Source organism: Tachysurus vachellii, chromosome 6 (assembly GCF_030014155.1).
Source record: "Tachysurus vachellii isolate PV-2020 chromosome 6, HZAU_Pvac_v1, whole genome shotgun sequence".
Taxonomy (NCBI): domain Eukaryota; kingdom Metazoa; phylum Chordata; class Actinopteri; order Siluriformes; family Bagridae; genus Tachysurus; species Tachysurus vachellii.
In genome coordinates this window covers 19,050,757-19,067,735 of record NC_083465.1, presented here as the reverse complement: position 1 = coordinate 19,067,735, position 16,979 = coordinate 19,050,757, and the positions used below count along the sequence as shown (strand labels likewise).

The following is a 16,979-nucleotide window of genomic DNA, read 5'->3' as shown; positions in this document are numbered from 1 at the left end:
CATATGATTAGATTTACCCTTAAATTGAAATATGTCTACAGTATTACATAAACAGTATTTACAGCAGCACACATAGTAGGTCATAATGTCTGAGCACATGTTACCAGTTTTGTCTAATACTACATCATTTTTCATTCTGGCCTCACGTTTGAACAAACTATTCAACTTTGTCCACGGAAAACTCCGTAATACCTTCAATTTAAAGTATTTGGACTGTTTAAAGTTACAGAATTTTAGAGTGGTGGTGAAAAGGAATTCAATCACCCAGAATATAGTCAGTGCTTACTGGCTCCCTGTGTATCACAACCTCCACTTTATACTTTTCATGGTGTAAGACCTGTCTATATTACTGATCTGCTCCCATATTTTTGCAGTGACTGCTCTGAACATAAGGAGTCTATTTTACTATCTATCTATCTATCTATCTATCTATTACAGCTTACTTTTCTTTCTTTGGCACTTTGAAATTTTCAGGTGTGTAATCTGTGAAGCTACAGTTCAGTGTTGCATTTATTCTAAAATTGTAATAAGGATAAAAATGATTCAAAATAAAGCTTAAGTTTTATAAATGTTTTTGAGTGATGAAGAAATGTAGCTCAGCTCATGGAGTGGGTGCAACAACTTTGGTTGAGATCAGACGGATTGTCTACACTATTTGATGTTTTATTGAGTTTGAGCCTTTGGAACACATTCTTGATCATATGAAAAGAGCTCTTTCAACGAGATATTGCTAGTGCATGCAGTGATCCCGAAAGGTCTGGACATCAGCAAAGGGAGAGTCCAGGCAAACAAACAAACCGCCTCCTCCTCTCTGCGGTGGGTTAGTTCACTCAGTGGCATGCTGTTGCATAGAGAATATTAAGAGTTTCACTTGTAAAGTGGAGATCTTGCCGTACTGGATGTATCTGCACCGCTGAAACGGGGATCTGCACCGTGCCAGGGGGTGCTGTGAGGAACACCTGAGGAACAGCACCTGAGTGGAGACACAAAATTTTATGTCAATAAGGCATAGAATACAATGTGCTGTGCTGTTATAGTGGAGTTAATCTGTTACTGTGAAGTGTTTTTTTCTATAATAGTGCATTCTTCGAGTACAGCAGCATATTAATTATTAAATCATTAAATTATTCATATATTAAACAACAATTTGTAACCATTTATAGCTATATAGAAAGTAAGGCTATTACAGAAGATAAATCAACACCTTCTGACCAATACACACAATCTACACAATATTATATAGTACAGAATAATCTAAACGTTATATAGTATAATGGGTAGGGATAAAACAGCAGTTTTGCATAACAGAGGCACTGTGTGAGCTCACCTGTATCTGAGGCCTGTGCATGGGACACCTGCATGGCCGAGGTGCCCTGGGAGAAGGCGTTGAGCACAGCCAGACCACCGTCGGTCAACGTGGGGGCCGAGGCGTACATCACTGCATGGGGGCTTGGGTACATCATGTGACCTGCTACAGAAGTGGGCACTGATGATGTGATGATAGTAGCAGGGAGACTGACTGTGGCTACGAGGATGGACAGAGCAAAGGATGGAAAGAGTCAGATAAAGGAAGGTGGAGAAATCAAAACAGTGACTCGCCACTGAACTGACTCAACTCCTTGCACTTTTGATCTTCTGACACAAGGGGGTAGTGTTGCACAGTCAGCACAAGTTCACCCTTCACCCAACAACATTAACAATACACATTAAACTGAAGTCCGTTCCACTGTTCCACGATCTCTTTAATTTCCTTGAAATGTTTTTTTTCTCCCCAATTATGATGTTCCCGTTTTTATTTGCTAGCTTTTACTAAGATTTGGTATACATTTTGGCATTGTACAGGACCTTTCCTTAATGACAATGATTTTCTTTCCTTTGGATTTCTCTTTTTTTTTAATTTATGCTTTTTCGATGTGGGAGGTGGAAACAGAGGAGTGAAGCATGATCAGAGAGGAAGAGGTGTTGTGTATGAGTCACTTCATCAGCTAGAGCCACCGCACTACTTGCCAGTTCACCTCATGGCATAATGCCCAATCTGAGACACAACACAGGATCCCAGGCAATGCTGGACCAGCTGTTTAACGTAGCTAAGCAAGAAGGTACTCTAGCTAATTTAGACGCTCAGCTTCATTAATGCTATTTTTGCAAAGATGCTACCTATGCTATAAAGAAAAGCAACATGGAAAAGCATGATAACCTCCCTGAAATAACCACCAGCCACCCGAAAAGAATGTTAAAGGTTTGAACTTTGTGTGTCATGTGGCTATAAGAGCTTCTACTAGTGATGTAAAAGATTGGATCACAAGACACAATGACTACGTTCACCTCATCCACTTCTGATCGATCACCTGTGACTGATGTTGATAACAGGGCTGTACAGGAACACTGCTGTAGCAGCCATCACAAATCATCAAAAGAAGCTGGTCAAACAGGCTATTAAAAGCTTCTTAAATTACCAGCACTAACACTTCACTGCTAAAATGAATTATACTAATAGTTTCAATGCTTTTAGCAACATTTCCACCCAACATTATATTATGTACAGCTGCAGGGTCACAATTATTCAGCTAATTTCCCAACACTCGGTTTTGCTAGACACTAAATTAATTGTGTGTGTGGGCGAGCATGGAAAACCCCATTGAGTATTTTGTACTATAAATATTATATAGAGGACATGCTGTCTTGAGCTGGAAACCCCCCCAATCACATCACATCCACAAAGTTTCAGTAAAACCTGCTTACACATAAAATTTAATGTAAAGATGAATTCACTCAAAGATTCGCCTACCTCTACATCTAATCTACTTAGGAAACATTGCAGTAAAGTTTTAAAAAGTCTGATAAGATCATGTGATTAAGTCTCTTTAATCGACTAATATGTTTGCGATTCCTTCCCCACATCCAGAAGCATAGAGTCGACTGTTCTGTTGACTAAATTTCTTGGTATTAATATTACTATTGTAATGGTTGGTAAATGATTACAAGCTAAATTGATTTTAGTCAATGTTAGTTTGACTACGACACGCAACTATCTGAAAAATGGAATTATAATCACACTGGGCTAGCAGGGATTTAGACACATTTAAGAAGACTGACTTTAAGACCTGGCTTGTTATCTTTATTCTTATCTGAGAAACTTTATAGGAAAGATTTTTCATTGTGGCCAAATTATATTTCACCAAAAGTGTGTACATGTGATTGTTTTCTTGAAACAGATGTGTCAAAGTACTGTACATCATATTCAGCTGAATCATATGACTGGAAAATCTAACTAGCCAATTATTGATTATGTTTAATCAGTAAATGTGGCCAAGAAACAGGGACTTTCGCAGAAGAGACCATGTGACTGACATAGCAGAAGACAAACCACAGATGATTTCCAGTCTTTATCAGCAAATCAGTTTTTAATTTCCTTACTATTAACTGCTTCAAATAAGACGCATGGAGAACCAATCAGCCCGTAACATCCTGAAGCATCTGGCCACGAAAGTGTACAAAAGATATCAAATGGGAGAAAAAAAATAAATAATTGCAAATGTGTGTGTGAAGTCACATATATTGAAATCAAAATATTCTTGCACTTTCCTGTCACTACTGACTTCTTAGCAAACACAAGAACACTGAGGTTCCTTACAAATATGTGTATTGTAGTGAATAGAAGCAGCTGAAGTGCCTATATTGCGGTCAGGATTAAGCTGAAAAGAGGATGCGTGTTGTGTGTGCTGCATGTACCTGTGGAGGCGGTGCTAGTTTGGGAGATCTCAGGGCTACTGCTATCAGTGTTGATGGAGCTGGACTGAGTGCTGGGCTGCACCTGGATGGCCTGGAGCTGCTGGGGCACCGTTCCACCTATAAACAGTGAAGGTTTAAGTTGGGTCTCTTTAAACTAGTTTGGACCATCCAATTGTATCCCATTTAAAAATACCAAGCTACATGTGACCCAGTTAATATTTAAAAGAAAGTTTCTCAGGGGTTCTTGTGATTTTTCTTTGTTTCATGCTTCAATACGCCACACCTTTCCGCATGCTCACAAAACAACCCTAATGACTTCTAGATTTAGTCTGGAATTGACATCAGCATGCATCGGCTAGTGGGATTCAAATTGCATGAAAGAAAAAAAAAAAAAAAAAAAAGACAGACTATTATTTACTGATCATTCTATAAATACAAGTTTGTCCTGTGTCATCTAACCTGTGAGAGAGACAGCAGCGGGGAGACGAAACACAGCTTGTTGGCCCTGTGGGGTCTGTGAAGCTGTAACAGTGGCAGTCGTTAGAGTCTGACCCTGTTGCCCCTGTAGAGCCAGAGAGTGTTGCTGCAGCTGCCCCAACGGGATGGTCGGAGTCCCAGGAGGGAAAGGAGTGCCTGCTGTGAGGGTGTTTAATAGAGAGAAATTGAAAAGAGTGACAACCAGCCATAATTTCTTATGGTCTGATCATGTGTACAAATACAAAATCTGCTGAATCAGGATTTAGTAATATTTCAAAATCAGTTAAGTAATTGTACAACAGTAAAAACATGAATACAAGTAAAGATTCAGCAAATTCAACAAATAAGAGCCAGAGATGTTTTTTAAAATGAGTTAATAAACAAGTTCAAATCAAGAAGTGATGACATGTATAATACATTGTATAGTCTATTGGCTATGTATGGATGCGCACCCCCAGACACAAAGACTGGGCATGTTTCCAGAAGATGATTGAGAAATCCTTGAAATCTGACAAAAAACAAACTTCAATCCTTTGTTAGTATAGCTTTGTAATCCGATTACTAACAGTAATCTTTTTCCTTCCTGAAATCACATTAGCATGCACATAAACACACTTTGTTTTAAATCATAGACAGGCTCTCTTACAACACTTGAGTGTTTCTATGATCACATTGGAGGACTCAAGAAAAGTATAGGGATCTACAAAATCACATGGAAATGTTCAGCCACAACAATATGATGTACCTGTGAAGTGAACAAAATTCACTAACACCTTAGTGAATTTTAGAGAAGGAGGAAGAGGGTGGAAGAGGGAAGGATGCTGTTAAGGGGACTTGACGAATATACAAAGCCAGCTTGGGCTACAGCTGTTTTGTTGGGGGTAATTCAATGCTTCAGGACTGTTTGATTGTGTGAGTGGGTGGATACGCGCGCGTGTGTACGTACCACCTGGCAGGGTGCTGAGTGTAAAACAGGTGAAAGAGTGCGAGAAACAGGAAGCAACATACTGAGGTATGCCATTACAGGAAGAAAATCATGAAGCAACCTCCTGCGTCTGACCACACTGCTATAAATATCCAGAAACTACACATGCAGTATTTGCTCCATATGGCACTTGTTCAACATAAAAAAATATTTCATTCAGGATGAGGGCCACTTATTGAACATGGTCTTTCTTTTCAACAAATGAGATGACGGTGAGAGCTGCTCTGTTGTCTCTCTAGTGTTTTAATGACGCCTCACATCTGCTTTCACAGGCTCATTCAGACTAAGAGCCCATGAAACCCAGCACAACCCAGACAATCTTCATTGAATATTCATAACTAATTACAGACAGTGCTTGCCAGAGCTCTGTGCTATGCCCATTGTGTAGCCATGCTAATTATTCCTGTTTCACAATGGCAATCAAAGGCACTACAGTGGTGTTTCTTCTCTCCAGAAGCACTGCTTTGATTAGTAAAACTGCTTGAGGTAGCAACAAATGGGATATGTTACTGCAGCTTTGCCCCAGAGATGGTCATTTAAACCTGCTCCTCACTTGGTTCAACGGCCATGTCAGTAGAAGGCATCATCAAGGACATTAGTTTTTTTTGCCTACCTGACATGAAAGTGAAGCCTCCAGGGAGCTGCATGACCCCTCCAGTGGCCGCTGCGCTCTTCAGAACAGTGCCGTTAGTGTTGGCTGTGGTGCTCCCGCCACTGCCAGACACGGGTGCCAGGTAGTTGGTGATTGGGAAGGAGGGGCTGCTGCTCACCTGCATGGTGGTGGAGGTGGTGGGCACTGTGGCCTGGGCACTGGTGCTACCTGGCAGGCTGGCCACAGTGAAGGCTGGCTTCAGAGTGTCCTGGATAAGGAAGAATGAAAATAATTAGCACTTTTAGGGAGTGTGTTTATTTAAAATATACTGAACTGCATGTTTTTGCAAGTCACAAAGCAGTGAAATTAAAGTACATCTGCGTTGACGGATAAGAGATAGAAAGAAAAAAGATAATAAAAAACCACTTCCTGTGCAACAAACTAGCACTAGCTACCAAAATAACAGCCTTCCTACACACTAATTAATGTGGAAACATTGACATTTCCAAACAAAAGAACACAGAATTATAATTTACATAAGAATGTGTGTGTTTATTAGATGAGGGACTTTATGCTGTAGTAGTTAATGTAGGCTGGAAGATGAGTTTAATGTTTTAGTGGGTTCTTGTCAATTTCTCTAACCTCAACCTGACTTCTTTGCTATTGAAGAAATGTGAGGTTCGGTAATGAGAGATTTCTGATTAGATTTGTATTTGAACATGACCAACGTACTGCAATCTTCCACCATCATGTAGGTGATGATTACGATTTTACTAAAGCTAAAATTAAAAGCAGAGACTGAGTGTAGAATAGATGTCGAGAGAACACACAAAACAGCTGCAGAGAAACAACCTTAATACCTAAAAATGACCATAAAACACCCTTGAAGCAAAAAGTACCCCCTCCTTGCGTTATCTGTTGCATTTGTTTTAAAACAGGTGGCAGAAAGCAGCAGTAAATAGCAAAATCTTGGTAGGAATGTCAAAGCTCCTGTGAGACCTTATGATAATCAGAGTGATGGTGGCATGGTGATGAAGTGGGTAGTGTTGTTTGCTCACAGCTCCAGGGTCCCCGTTTCATTCCTGAGCTCAGGTTACTGTCTGTGCAGAGTGTCGCATGAGGGTTTCCTCAAGAGTTCGGATTTCTTCCACCCTCACAAAAACATGCAGGTAGGCAGACGGGTAAATACTCCAACCCCAGTGCTACTACCACAGGCACAGGATCCACTGCAACCCTGCATTCACTCATTTGACTGTTATAGCCTTTTCTGTATTAAGCTTAAAAGTTGTTAAATATATATTTATTGAAATCTATATAACTACAATTCTGTCTACAATTTGTGTATGCATGTTGTCTAGACGTTTCTATCCTAGTCATTCATTCATTCATCTTCTACCGCTTATCCGAACTACCTCGGGTCACGGGGAGCCTGTACCTATCTCAGGCGTCATTGGGCATCAAGGCAGGATACACCCTGGACGGAGTGCCAACCCATCGCAGGGCACACACACACACACTCATTCACTCATGCACTCACACTAGGGACAATTTTTCCAGAGATGCCAATCAACCTACCATGCATGTCTTTGGACCGGAGGAGGAAACCGGAGTACCCGGAGGAAACCCCCGAGGCACGAGGAGAACATGCAAACTCCACACACACAAGGTGGAGGCGGGAATCGAACCCCGACCCTGGAGGTGTGAGGCGAACGTGCTAACCACTAAGCCACCGTGCCCCCTATCCTAGTCATGATTGTACATATTCACTCTCCTGCTCACCCTCCTGGCACTACTTCTGAACCTTTTGCAGTTCTTTGCATTACATTCTTCCCCAGCTGAAATTAAATCAGACTAAATAAAATGCTTGGTCAAGATAAAGTAAGGCCTGCCCATGATCAGTCCAACGTGTATTTGCATTAACATACATCTTACTGCTCTCACATTTTTACAAAATGTGCTTTATACTCTCCAGACATGCAGTGGTTTAACTGTTGAGTCTTAACCTTGCTAATGAGGCAGAGACCCAGACATACGAAAGTAGCTGGGACAACAGAACAGCGGATAAAGTGGTTCAAATCATCACCATACAGAAACAGGATGAATAGCAATCTCCTCTGTGAAACATCACTATAACCCACTTTTTAAATACTTCATCTCTAGTGCATGAGTATTATCAACCAGTTCTTTCGGAAAACAGTAATGTCCCAACTCTTAAAACGTACTGTACAAAAAGTGCCAGTCTTTAATGTTGCCATGGTAACCGGCGGCCTCTCTGTACAAACCACTTTTAAATGAAATGCTTTCAGAGCAAAATGTCTAAAACATTAATCAAATTTAGAGCAAAATGATTACCTCTACACTCAGGTCTATTATCTGGAATAAAAGGTCATACTAAGCAACATATCTGCAGCCATCTGAGGAGGTGGGTGAGGGCGACGTGCGAATACACACTGTGACTGCCCACGTCTTTCTGATCTACAGAACACACTTCCACCACAACATTGGCTTCTGTACACAACTTGGGGTGTGGAAGAGACAGACATGCGGCATAACTCGTCCTCATAGGACTTCTATGCAGCCAAAGAGGCAGAGGAAGGAAGGCAAGGTCCTCTCTCCAGGATAGAAAGACACAGATTCGCATCCACAAGACTCACAGTTGTGACTGTATGCTGCTATCTCTGCACCACGGAATCGGATTATACCGCTGACAGATACAAAATCACAACACAATAAAAACAGCTGCTGATGGTCAGCACATCTGAGATGATAGCTCAATAGAGAAGGTTTGTAATAAGTATAAGCAAAAAGTTTCCACTGCTGGGTTGCTCTGGTTTGCTTCACTACCACTTGTAACCAAACTAAAAATAAATGCAAACACCCTTGAAATAGGAACAAACTTTTCAGATACAAATTTGGAAAGATGATACAATATTGCTGGATTTACCCCAGATACCAATCCTAAAGTTAGACCATTAATGGAGGCAGATGACAACATTCTTCCTTAAGCTTGTCAAATTAAAAACACAAGTTTTGATGTTACATCACATGGTAAGTGAATTTTACCTAAATAGTCGATATTCTCAGCATATCCATTTAAACTTAATTCAAATTTAATTTATTTGTATAGCGCTTTTAACAATTCCCATCATCTCTCTGTTTACAGAAACAGAAAAGAGGAAAAAATAAAATAAATACAAGTATAAAATTAATTTAAAAATATTAATTTAAAATATACTTATATATTTCTGACCTGGAAACAGATACAAGGACAACAAGTCACATAACCTCTATTGAGCTTTTGATTACAATATTAATTTGACTTAATGTAAGACACCCCAGTGTTTCACCGTTGGTTTAGTGACGGTTTATTGCTCTCTTTCTGGAAAGCTGAAATTGAAACGTAATTGGTTCACTCATAGGTCCGACTTACTACGACCTACAAACAGCCACAGTAAGGGAACAAATGGTGGACGAATAGTGGCCCTGCTGACTACCCAAGTTTTAAATAGTTCAGTGTGAAATTTGTACTACTTCTAAGCATTAATTTTATGTATAATTCAATTAGACATGCAGTTTTTCCTAACATAATTACACTCATACAGCATAGGGTTTTGAGTCAAAGAGCCCACAAAACACTGATACACAGTTTGAGAAGCTTGGCTCTCTTATACTTTTAATTGTAACTTTTTTATAATCATGATCATCTTCTGTCAAAGGTGTTCATCTCACACTGAGGAACACCACATCACTGAGACCCAGAGCTCCTCTTGCTGGGGTGCTGTTGAGTCATGAGTGTTAACCCTTTCAGTCAGGGTTAGTTTCCAGGAAACCCATCTAAAGTGAACAACCTGCAAGGATTTGTTCATTTTCATCCTAACAATGTTTTGTATTATATGCTCAAGATACACCCAGTGAGAGCATCCCATAAGTTGACTGTAGAGTTCTACTTAATGATTCCATGAATCAGTAAATAAATAAAATAAGGAGAAAAAAAAAAAGGGGAGTGTGGACAAGAGGTCCAAAGTTCAGAGGTGCTGTTCGAACACCACCAAGCTTGGACACATCCATCAACAGTGTGCAGTTAGAATGAGGGATTGGTGTTCTAGCAGATGGAGTAAATGTCTAGACATCAGTATGTTAATGTAATAGTTTCTATAGTCCAAACCTTACATAAAATGTATCATAATGGAGTGGGACATATACTCCAGGAAACTTTCTGAAAGTATGGTCCCAGTCACAAATAAAAGTTTACTGGTGACCAAAACGGTGAGTTTTTGAAGCAGTCACAAATACAAACATGCTCCATTAGATAAAGCGAAATTATAGAATAGGTCATTGCCATGTTGTTGGCAGATCTTGAGCTCAGAGCCTGAGGAGAGAAAAAGCAGCCATGTTTTAGTGTGGGAGGGCTGACGTACTAGTTGTTCGCTGACAGAGCTCCACTAACCAAATTGTGAGCATCTGTGGGTTCACGCAGTTGAAAAAGGGCAGTTAGTGTTTTCCTCAAAGTGTGTTCAGCTGCCCTGTAACAGCATGAGCAGCAGCTCTAATACTCCACGACTTTGTAGGTCTTGGAATGAAAACACGCTAGCTGTTGTGTGATAGAAAAGAGCTGGCTCATGGTTGAGAAGTGGCTACTAGCTTAAAAAAAAAATGAATATGTTTAAGTAAATAAATATACCACACCTCTCTTGCTAAAGGGCTTAGGTTGTAAGGCAATACAATAGCCATGCCATCCTTCCTTGGGAATTCATATACTTGTTTGTATCCCCTTAGTCTGTATTAAATTTGCTTAATCAAATTTTATTACACTATTATGTTACATTATCTACCATTTTTTTAGGTTAAAAAAAGGTTTAGCCTTTATTTTTACAGTCTAGCAAAAGAAATGTAATGCATTTCAAAATAAATGATTTTTCAGTTTTATTATTAGTTTATTAATGATAATTTAGACTTTCACAGACTTCTTTGAAAAAGCTGTGTGGTTGTCTGCTATTATTTGGTTGTGTCTTCAAAACTAAATATAATGTAATACTTCACGAGTTGTGAAACTGCCTAATTCTTAGGCCATTCATGATGAGCAAGGTACAAGAAAGACTAAAAGCATAGGAGTTCAGAGAAACTAAGCACACATGAGCGATACACCAGAGACATACAGAAGGCTGTATACATACAAGTGAGTGCATGTATACATGTGTGAAGCACGTGGATATGAGCGTGTGATCGGAGTGTGTGGCACGCGAGGAGCCGACAGGGCAGCTGGTCATATGATCTTAGATCAGGGCGTGATGGGCAGACACAGTGGCATAGCGAGAGGGAGGGAGAGAAATAGTAAACGAGTTACAGAAAGAAACAAGAGAAAGGGTGAGTGTGTGAACAGCTGAGGGTCCTGACAACTGCCAGGTAACATGAGCCCACATTAACCCTTCAGACACCAGGGAAGAAAAAAAAAAAAAAAAAAAATTCTACACACATGGACCGAGATGAAATTGTCCCCAGCATGCACATACAGTCCAGCAGCAATCAGCGCCATCTGAATATCCAAGAACCGAGCTGTGACTGTCAGCAACGCACAAGCATCAGACACACGCCAAGATGAACAGGAACTACAAAAAAAAAAATAAACACCCCACACAGACACCCTAAAACAAATGGTGAGGAACAGCGGTCTGGGTGTCACAATCCTGAGGACAGATGTATTTGGGGAAGGAAAATGTCAGGCTGTGATGGGTTAAATCTTAAAGGGGAGATCTTCAACATTAATACCTTCAGTGTTCTCTCATTTACTTTTCCTGAAATGCTTCAAATCAAAGCTACAGCACATATTTCAAACTTCTGCTTTTCTGTCCCTAAAGAGAACAATTTCGTGGATATCTTTACCCAAAAACCCGACTGAATGCTTTTGCATACTTGCACATGACAGAATGTCTTCCCAATATTTGAGTTATTATAAAAGCTTTATCAGTGCAGTGGTTGCTGTTTTATATTCACTTTCTCTCATCCTGTATTAGAAATGTGACTTAATGGATTTTAACTGCCCTTAGGTGTGTTTTGAGTGTTCAAGTTCACTTTCTCCTAGTACAGAAAAATGTAAGAAGAAATAAAATGTGGTAGTTGGTTAAAGGCCACATTTGCAGTAGATGATTTTTCCCTTTACCACTTCCATCATATGTTCCTATATATTCCCCATACAATTTCTAAGATGGAACAACTGGATCATTTTCCCCAGTCCCTATTCCTGTTTCCCATCCTTTTGAAAAAACAGTTACATAGGGAGGGATAGAGAGAGAAAAAGAGAGGGGGAGGGAGGGCAGAGGGCAATAGAGACTAATAGATAGCATCTTTATATGGTTTTTGTCCATGTAACAAAACACCCACAGCTCTTCCTCCGCACTGAGCTGATCTCTTAGGAAACAGAAACAACGTCTTTAACACAGCCTCTGAATTTAGACCACTTCCAATAATGAAGCGACACCAATGACCAAAATAGAGTTGATTCATCAAAAAAGAAGAAAAAACGAAAAGGGGGAAAACAGAACAGTTGAGGGACTAAGGTGATTTGTATTAAGCTGCTGGTTGCATTCATTTAACCAACAGCAAACTTATGACCAAAGAAGTATGCCCAGATTTATATCCCCTACGAGACACATTAGGGCCAGTGACGTGTGTAGATGCCAGTGAGTTTTCTATCACACTGGCACATAATGACTCCGTGCTGTGTTGCTTTGGTTCATCCACAGCTCAGTAAAGAGGCAATGATTCATCTGTGACAACTAATTACAGCAGTGATGGCCAAGAGCAAACATCATAACACCTCCACCACCACTCAGATTTTATTGTTCAGATCAATCCTAGTAGCAGATCTTGAGCATGAAGCGCCTTAGAAGAACAGATCTGAATTTACTAAAAATGTAAATTGAACAAACTGATCTTTATGAAAATGACTGCACTGGATGTGCAGCAGAGACAGAGCTGTGCTAGCAGCCTCACTCTCTTTTCTCTCCCCTCCTCCTCCACCACCTCCTCCTCCAGAGCTCCCACTCGCTGGCTCCCATCTCCTGCCTGTCACCCTGCCAAATATCCAGAATTCACAGCTCCATTTGGGACTGCTAAAAAAGGCAAGGCAGCCCAAGTAGCAGAGGTGCAGCCAATCGGTGGTGACCGGTGCTGTGCTCGGTGCAAAATAAGGCCTAAGCGACTCCTCCTCTGAGTGGCACATTAACACACTGCTCAACACCATCTACCCTGTTGCTTTAAATGTCACTCACCAGCTTGCTGTGTCTCAGTGTCTGGTTCACTCAGCCTCATCACAGCTCGTTAGGTTCAGGGCTTCCACCAAGCTTTTTTGTTGTTATATTTAAAACAGCCTTGATAAGGCTACATATACAGTACTAAACTAGCTTCCTGGTATTTAAGTGACACTTGCTTGTCATTTGGACTTTCTCCTCCTCCATTTCTCACCCTTTTTTAAACTCTCTGTCCCTGGGTCTGCTCATCACAAGACAGTGACAACACAACCACCAGCAGTGTCCTAGCACACTTTGCACTCCTTCTCACTGTTATAGAAAAAAAAAAAGGTAGAGAAGGCAAACATCAGAGGACAAATTAAAAAACTAACTATTCTCGCTCTCCCACACACAGAGTGGTGAGCTGTATGCTGTATTACAAACTGTACAAGTTCATTCGTTAAACAAGTAAACAGCACTGCAGAATGAGCTAAACAGAGCAAAAAACACTGAACTGCGCTTTTGAGAAGCAGTGTTTACCAGAGAGATACCTGGAATAGGTCCTTAAACTGTGTGAAAAGAATGCAATTAGATGTCCGGGCATCATTTAGAACTGAGAGGTCTCTAGTCAAGGCCAATACATCTAAATGTGGCAAGTTAAACTGAGCTTGTTTAACATTTTGTCTCACTTGCACCAAAGTGAACAAAAACAATATCAAAATGTTCTTCCCTTACTCCAATTACAAACATTTTTCTTGCTGTAGCTGTTGTATATCAATAATGAGCAAAGCCAGTCCACCACCCGCCTTTAAGTTTGGAAGAAGAAAAATCAAACAAAAGCGCAGGCTGCTTACTGAAGCAACTGCCCATTTACACAGAACATTTACAGTTAGATTTCTGGCCCAAGGTCAAAGCTGGCAAGGTTAGGAATGATACAACTTGGAACAGCATCTTGGAATGAAATATCCACCATCTCTGATAAATCCTGGCCTGGTAAATGGCCAGCAGCATAGTGCAGGCTGAAGCAGATGGACAAGGACAGAGCAAAGGCTGTCTGGGTCAGAGACATGTTTAGTAATTGCAGTGATCGAGAAGGATGAAACTTTACTCTAATGAGGGCAGTTTCAGTGCTTAAGAAAGCCAGACTCAAGAGTTTACAGAATACTACATCACAGTTTGGACGTAAAACAAGGACTAAAATATAAGCACTAAAAATTGGACGTAGAATAAGAACTGAGCTGGAATTTGAGGGGTTTTGCTCTGACAAGGTTTGCGCTGAGTCGCGTTGAAAAGGTTTACGATGGTTAACGTCAGATGAGCCTTTTAGGTGCTAGAAGACACAAAGCTTCTAGTTCTGAGGCTCTAAACAAAAGAACCAAGACGTCTTAAAATCAGGAATGATTGTAAACAGAGCACCTCACATGCGACAGAGCAATATTTACAAATCTGGTGATAGTCCATGATGCGTCCCTGACCGAATGCACGAATTGAGCCTAGACTCAAAACACACAAAAAAAAATCAATCAATAAAAGATTTTGTTAAATACTGATATGATCTGTTCTAGTGTATTCAGATTTATGGCCATCTTTAAAAAAATAAAAATACAATAAAAAATAAAATTATTTTAGCATATGAGGGGCACAAAAACAGGGAATCGCCTAAAAGCTCTAGCATCATTTGGCTCTGAGCAATCCTCTCTCATGTGACTTCGCTCTCTCTGAAGCACTGTGAAGGTGCTCTCTTCATAAACAGGACAGCCAAGTTACATATCAGGATTTCAGAAACTTCCTGATATCAGAGTGGCCTCAGGACTCTACTCAGAAGCTTGGAAAGCAGGCTTTACCCCCACTGCTAACTTCAGTCACAAGCTAAGAGTTAAACACTCCAGACACCACCGTCTCCAAGCAGAACACTCTCTGTGAGACTCTGTAAACACAGGAGGCTTTGGATAGCATCACGAAGGCCACGGCTACAGACGGTGCCTTTGACCAAAAAAAAACCTCACTGTATTAACACTACCGCTGCAGAGAGTCTCATTTTAAATATACACTCCCTCATTATCTTGCTATACATATATAAAAAGTGAGCAAAGAAAACAGTGGACTCGAAAGACAGCTGCAGCCTATAAGGAATGTGAGGGGCCACGGCCAAGAGAGCGAGCAGGGAAACCATACCATTTAAGGGCATGGAGGCAGAATCAAGTTTTTATCAATGAGAGAAGTGCACTTAAGTGCGTCTGAGCTGAGGTAACTCTATGGAAACCCTAGTACATGTGCCATCCGAAAACTTAAAAAAAAAAAATAGATCTCAAACATATCCAGCAAATCCAATGGATAAACTGCAACCCGCTTCAAAACCATACAATCAGTCAAGTGTGTGGTACAGGATAAGGCGGAGAGAAGAAGCTGCTGCTGGAGCTCTGAGGTGTGCGATGGCTGTTCATCGTGGAATACAGATATTTTTTCCAGTCGATCTTTAAGCAGCATGAGATTGATCTGCCTCAATGTGAAAAATCCAAGGTAATCGAAACAGCTTTGCTATTAGCTGAGAAAATAATCTGAATCCAATTAGTTTGGTTTATTTGTGAAATTAAAATACCCTGCTATTTATCTAAGTTTAAAAACAAATAAAATTGCATACAAATAATTGTATAAACACATTATGAAGAAAACAGACGTTCCGTGCCTGTGATCTTAATCAAAATTGCATTTAAAGTTGATGTTGATCCCAAAAGGAATGTAGATTAAGAGGTTCTGACCTACAAAACAGTGCACATTAGCCCAGACCCATAAGGATCGTCACACTGACGTCTCGTATGAGAGTTCCTAACGCTTCATTAATAAATGAAAACTGATTATAAAAATTATGTTACAAAAAAATGGAATGAGTTCATAAAACCATAAGCAGCAGAAGATTTTCAACTTTTCATAATTTGTTTAAAGGTTGGAGATTGAACATCAGCTGGAACGCGTATGCATGGAAACAGGAGTCATCTTGAATCGCTACCAAGCACGAAGAAGCGGAAAAGTGAGGAGTATCAAACGCATATCAACAGTGAAATTCTTGATGAGTTCTGATGAAACTGCACAGGGGCCAATGACTAATGCTGCACACAGGACATCTTGGACCAGGTTGAAAGGAGTTTACATCCCTAAAGCAAAAAGAATAATCACCAGTCATCTTTGGGGGAGGGGGAGGGAGAGAGAGAGAGAGAGAGACTCGTCTTTAATCACAGACAAAGGAAACAAAACCCAGCTGTAAGCATTGGAGCTAGAGGTTGAGTTGAACAGCCTCCCTTACCAGGGCTCTCAATCATCAAACCCTTAAAGCAATCCCAGACAATATAAACAAAAATGTTCCAGCCGCACTCACTTAAGATAAACCCTCAGCTGATACTAGAACAGCCTCACAGACCACAATTTTCACTTGGTCACTTTAAGAACACCTCCATCCTGAAACCCTGAAAGATCAGGGAGTTGCTTAATCATTCTGGTGGTTAGTTTCATCATTCAAGCTATATTCATTCTTCCTGTCTCAGGTCAGCAGTTGTCAGTAACATTTTGCTGTTACAGGAGAACATTAACACACTTGCTTGTTTTTTAATTGCATTAAAAAACCCAAAAGGAGAAAAATCTTCTCAACATTACACAATGGCATTCAACGTCATATTAATGAGAACCTAAACACAGGAATGGTGGTGACAAAGTTCCTGATTGTAATATGATTAAGTATGGTTATGGTAGAGACAGTGCTTGACTGGTCAGTTCTCTACAGGGTGGCATTCACTGTGCTGTTGTAATCAACAAGACAGCAGAAGCTTTAGAACCTTATTTATTTGTTTGAGAAACAGACAAGGACTAAGCCCTGCAAGGAAGTGAAAACTGACCAGGGTTGATGAAAGTCATTTAAAACACACAAAGGAATCTCAATTTCATTACTAAATAATTCTTCTAAAAAGAGATCTCA

At 40.3% G+C, this 16,979-nt stretch overlaps 1 protein-coding gene and 1 long non-coding RNA gene across 7 annotated transcripts in view; one reads left to right on the top strand and one right to left on the bottom strand.

Annotated features, from left to right (window-relative positions):
• Positions 1-16,979, bottom strand: part of srfb (serum response factor b) — a 28,405-nt gene that overhangs the window by 2,832 nt on the left and 8,594 nt on the right. For 2 of the 6 annotated variants that reach the window (XR_009648637.1, XM_060872741.1), the window contains exons 3-7: positions 5,808-6,054; positions 4,192-4,368; positions 3,733-3,849; positions 1,328-1,525; positions 897-973 (exon numbers count right to left, since the gene is read on the bottom strand). Coding sequence is in view for 5 of the 6 variants with exons in the window: in XM_060872741.1 (XP_060728724.1) it covers positions 897-973; positions 1,328-1,525; positions 3,733-3,849; positions 4,192-4,368; positions 5,808-6,054 (816 nt within the window). In the remaining variant the exon portion in view is untranslated. Of the gene's footprint in view, positions 1-801; positions 974-1,327; positions 1,526-3,732; positions 3,850-4,191; positions 4,369-5,807; positions 6,055-16,979 lie in introns of all 6 variants that reach the window. The other 4 variants (XM_060872746.1, XM_060872745.1, XM_060872743.1 and 1 more) reach the window with 4 other exon arrangements.
• On the top strand, positions 15,326-16,448 carry LOC132847450 (uncharacterized). The gene is made up of 2 exons (XR_009648638.1): positions 15,326-15,532; positions 15,956-16,448. It is a non-coding gene; the product is annotated as an uncharacterized LOC132847450 (long non-coding RNA).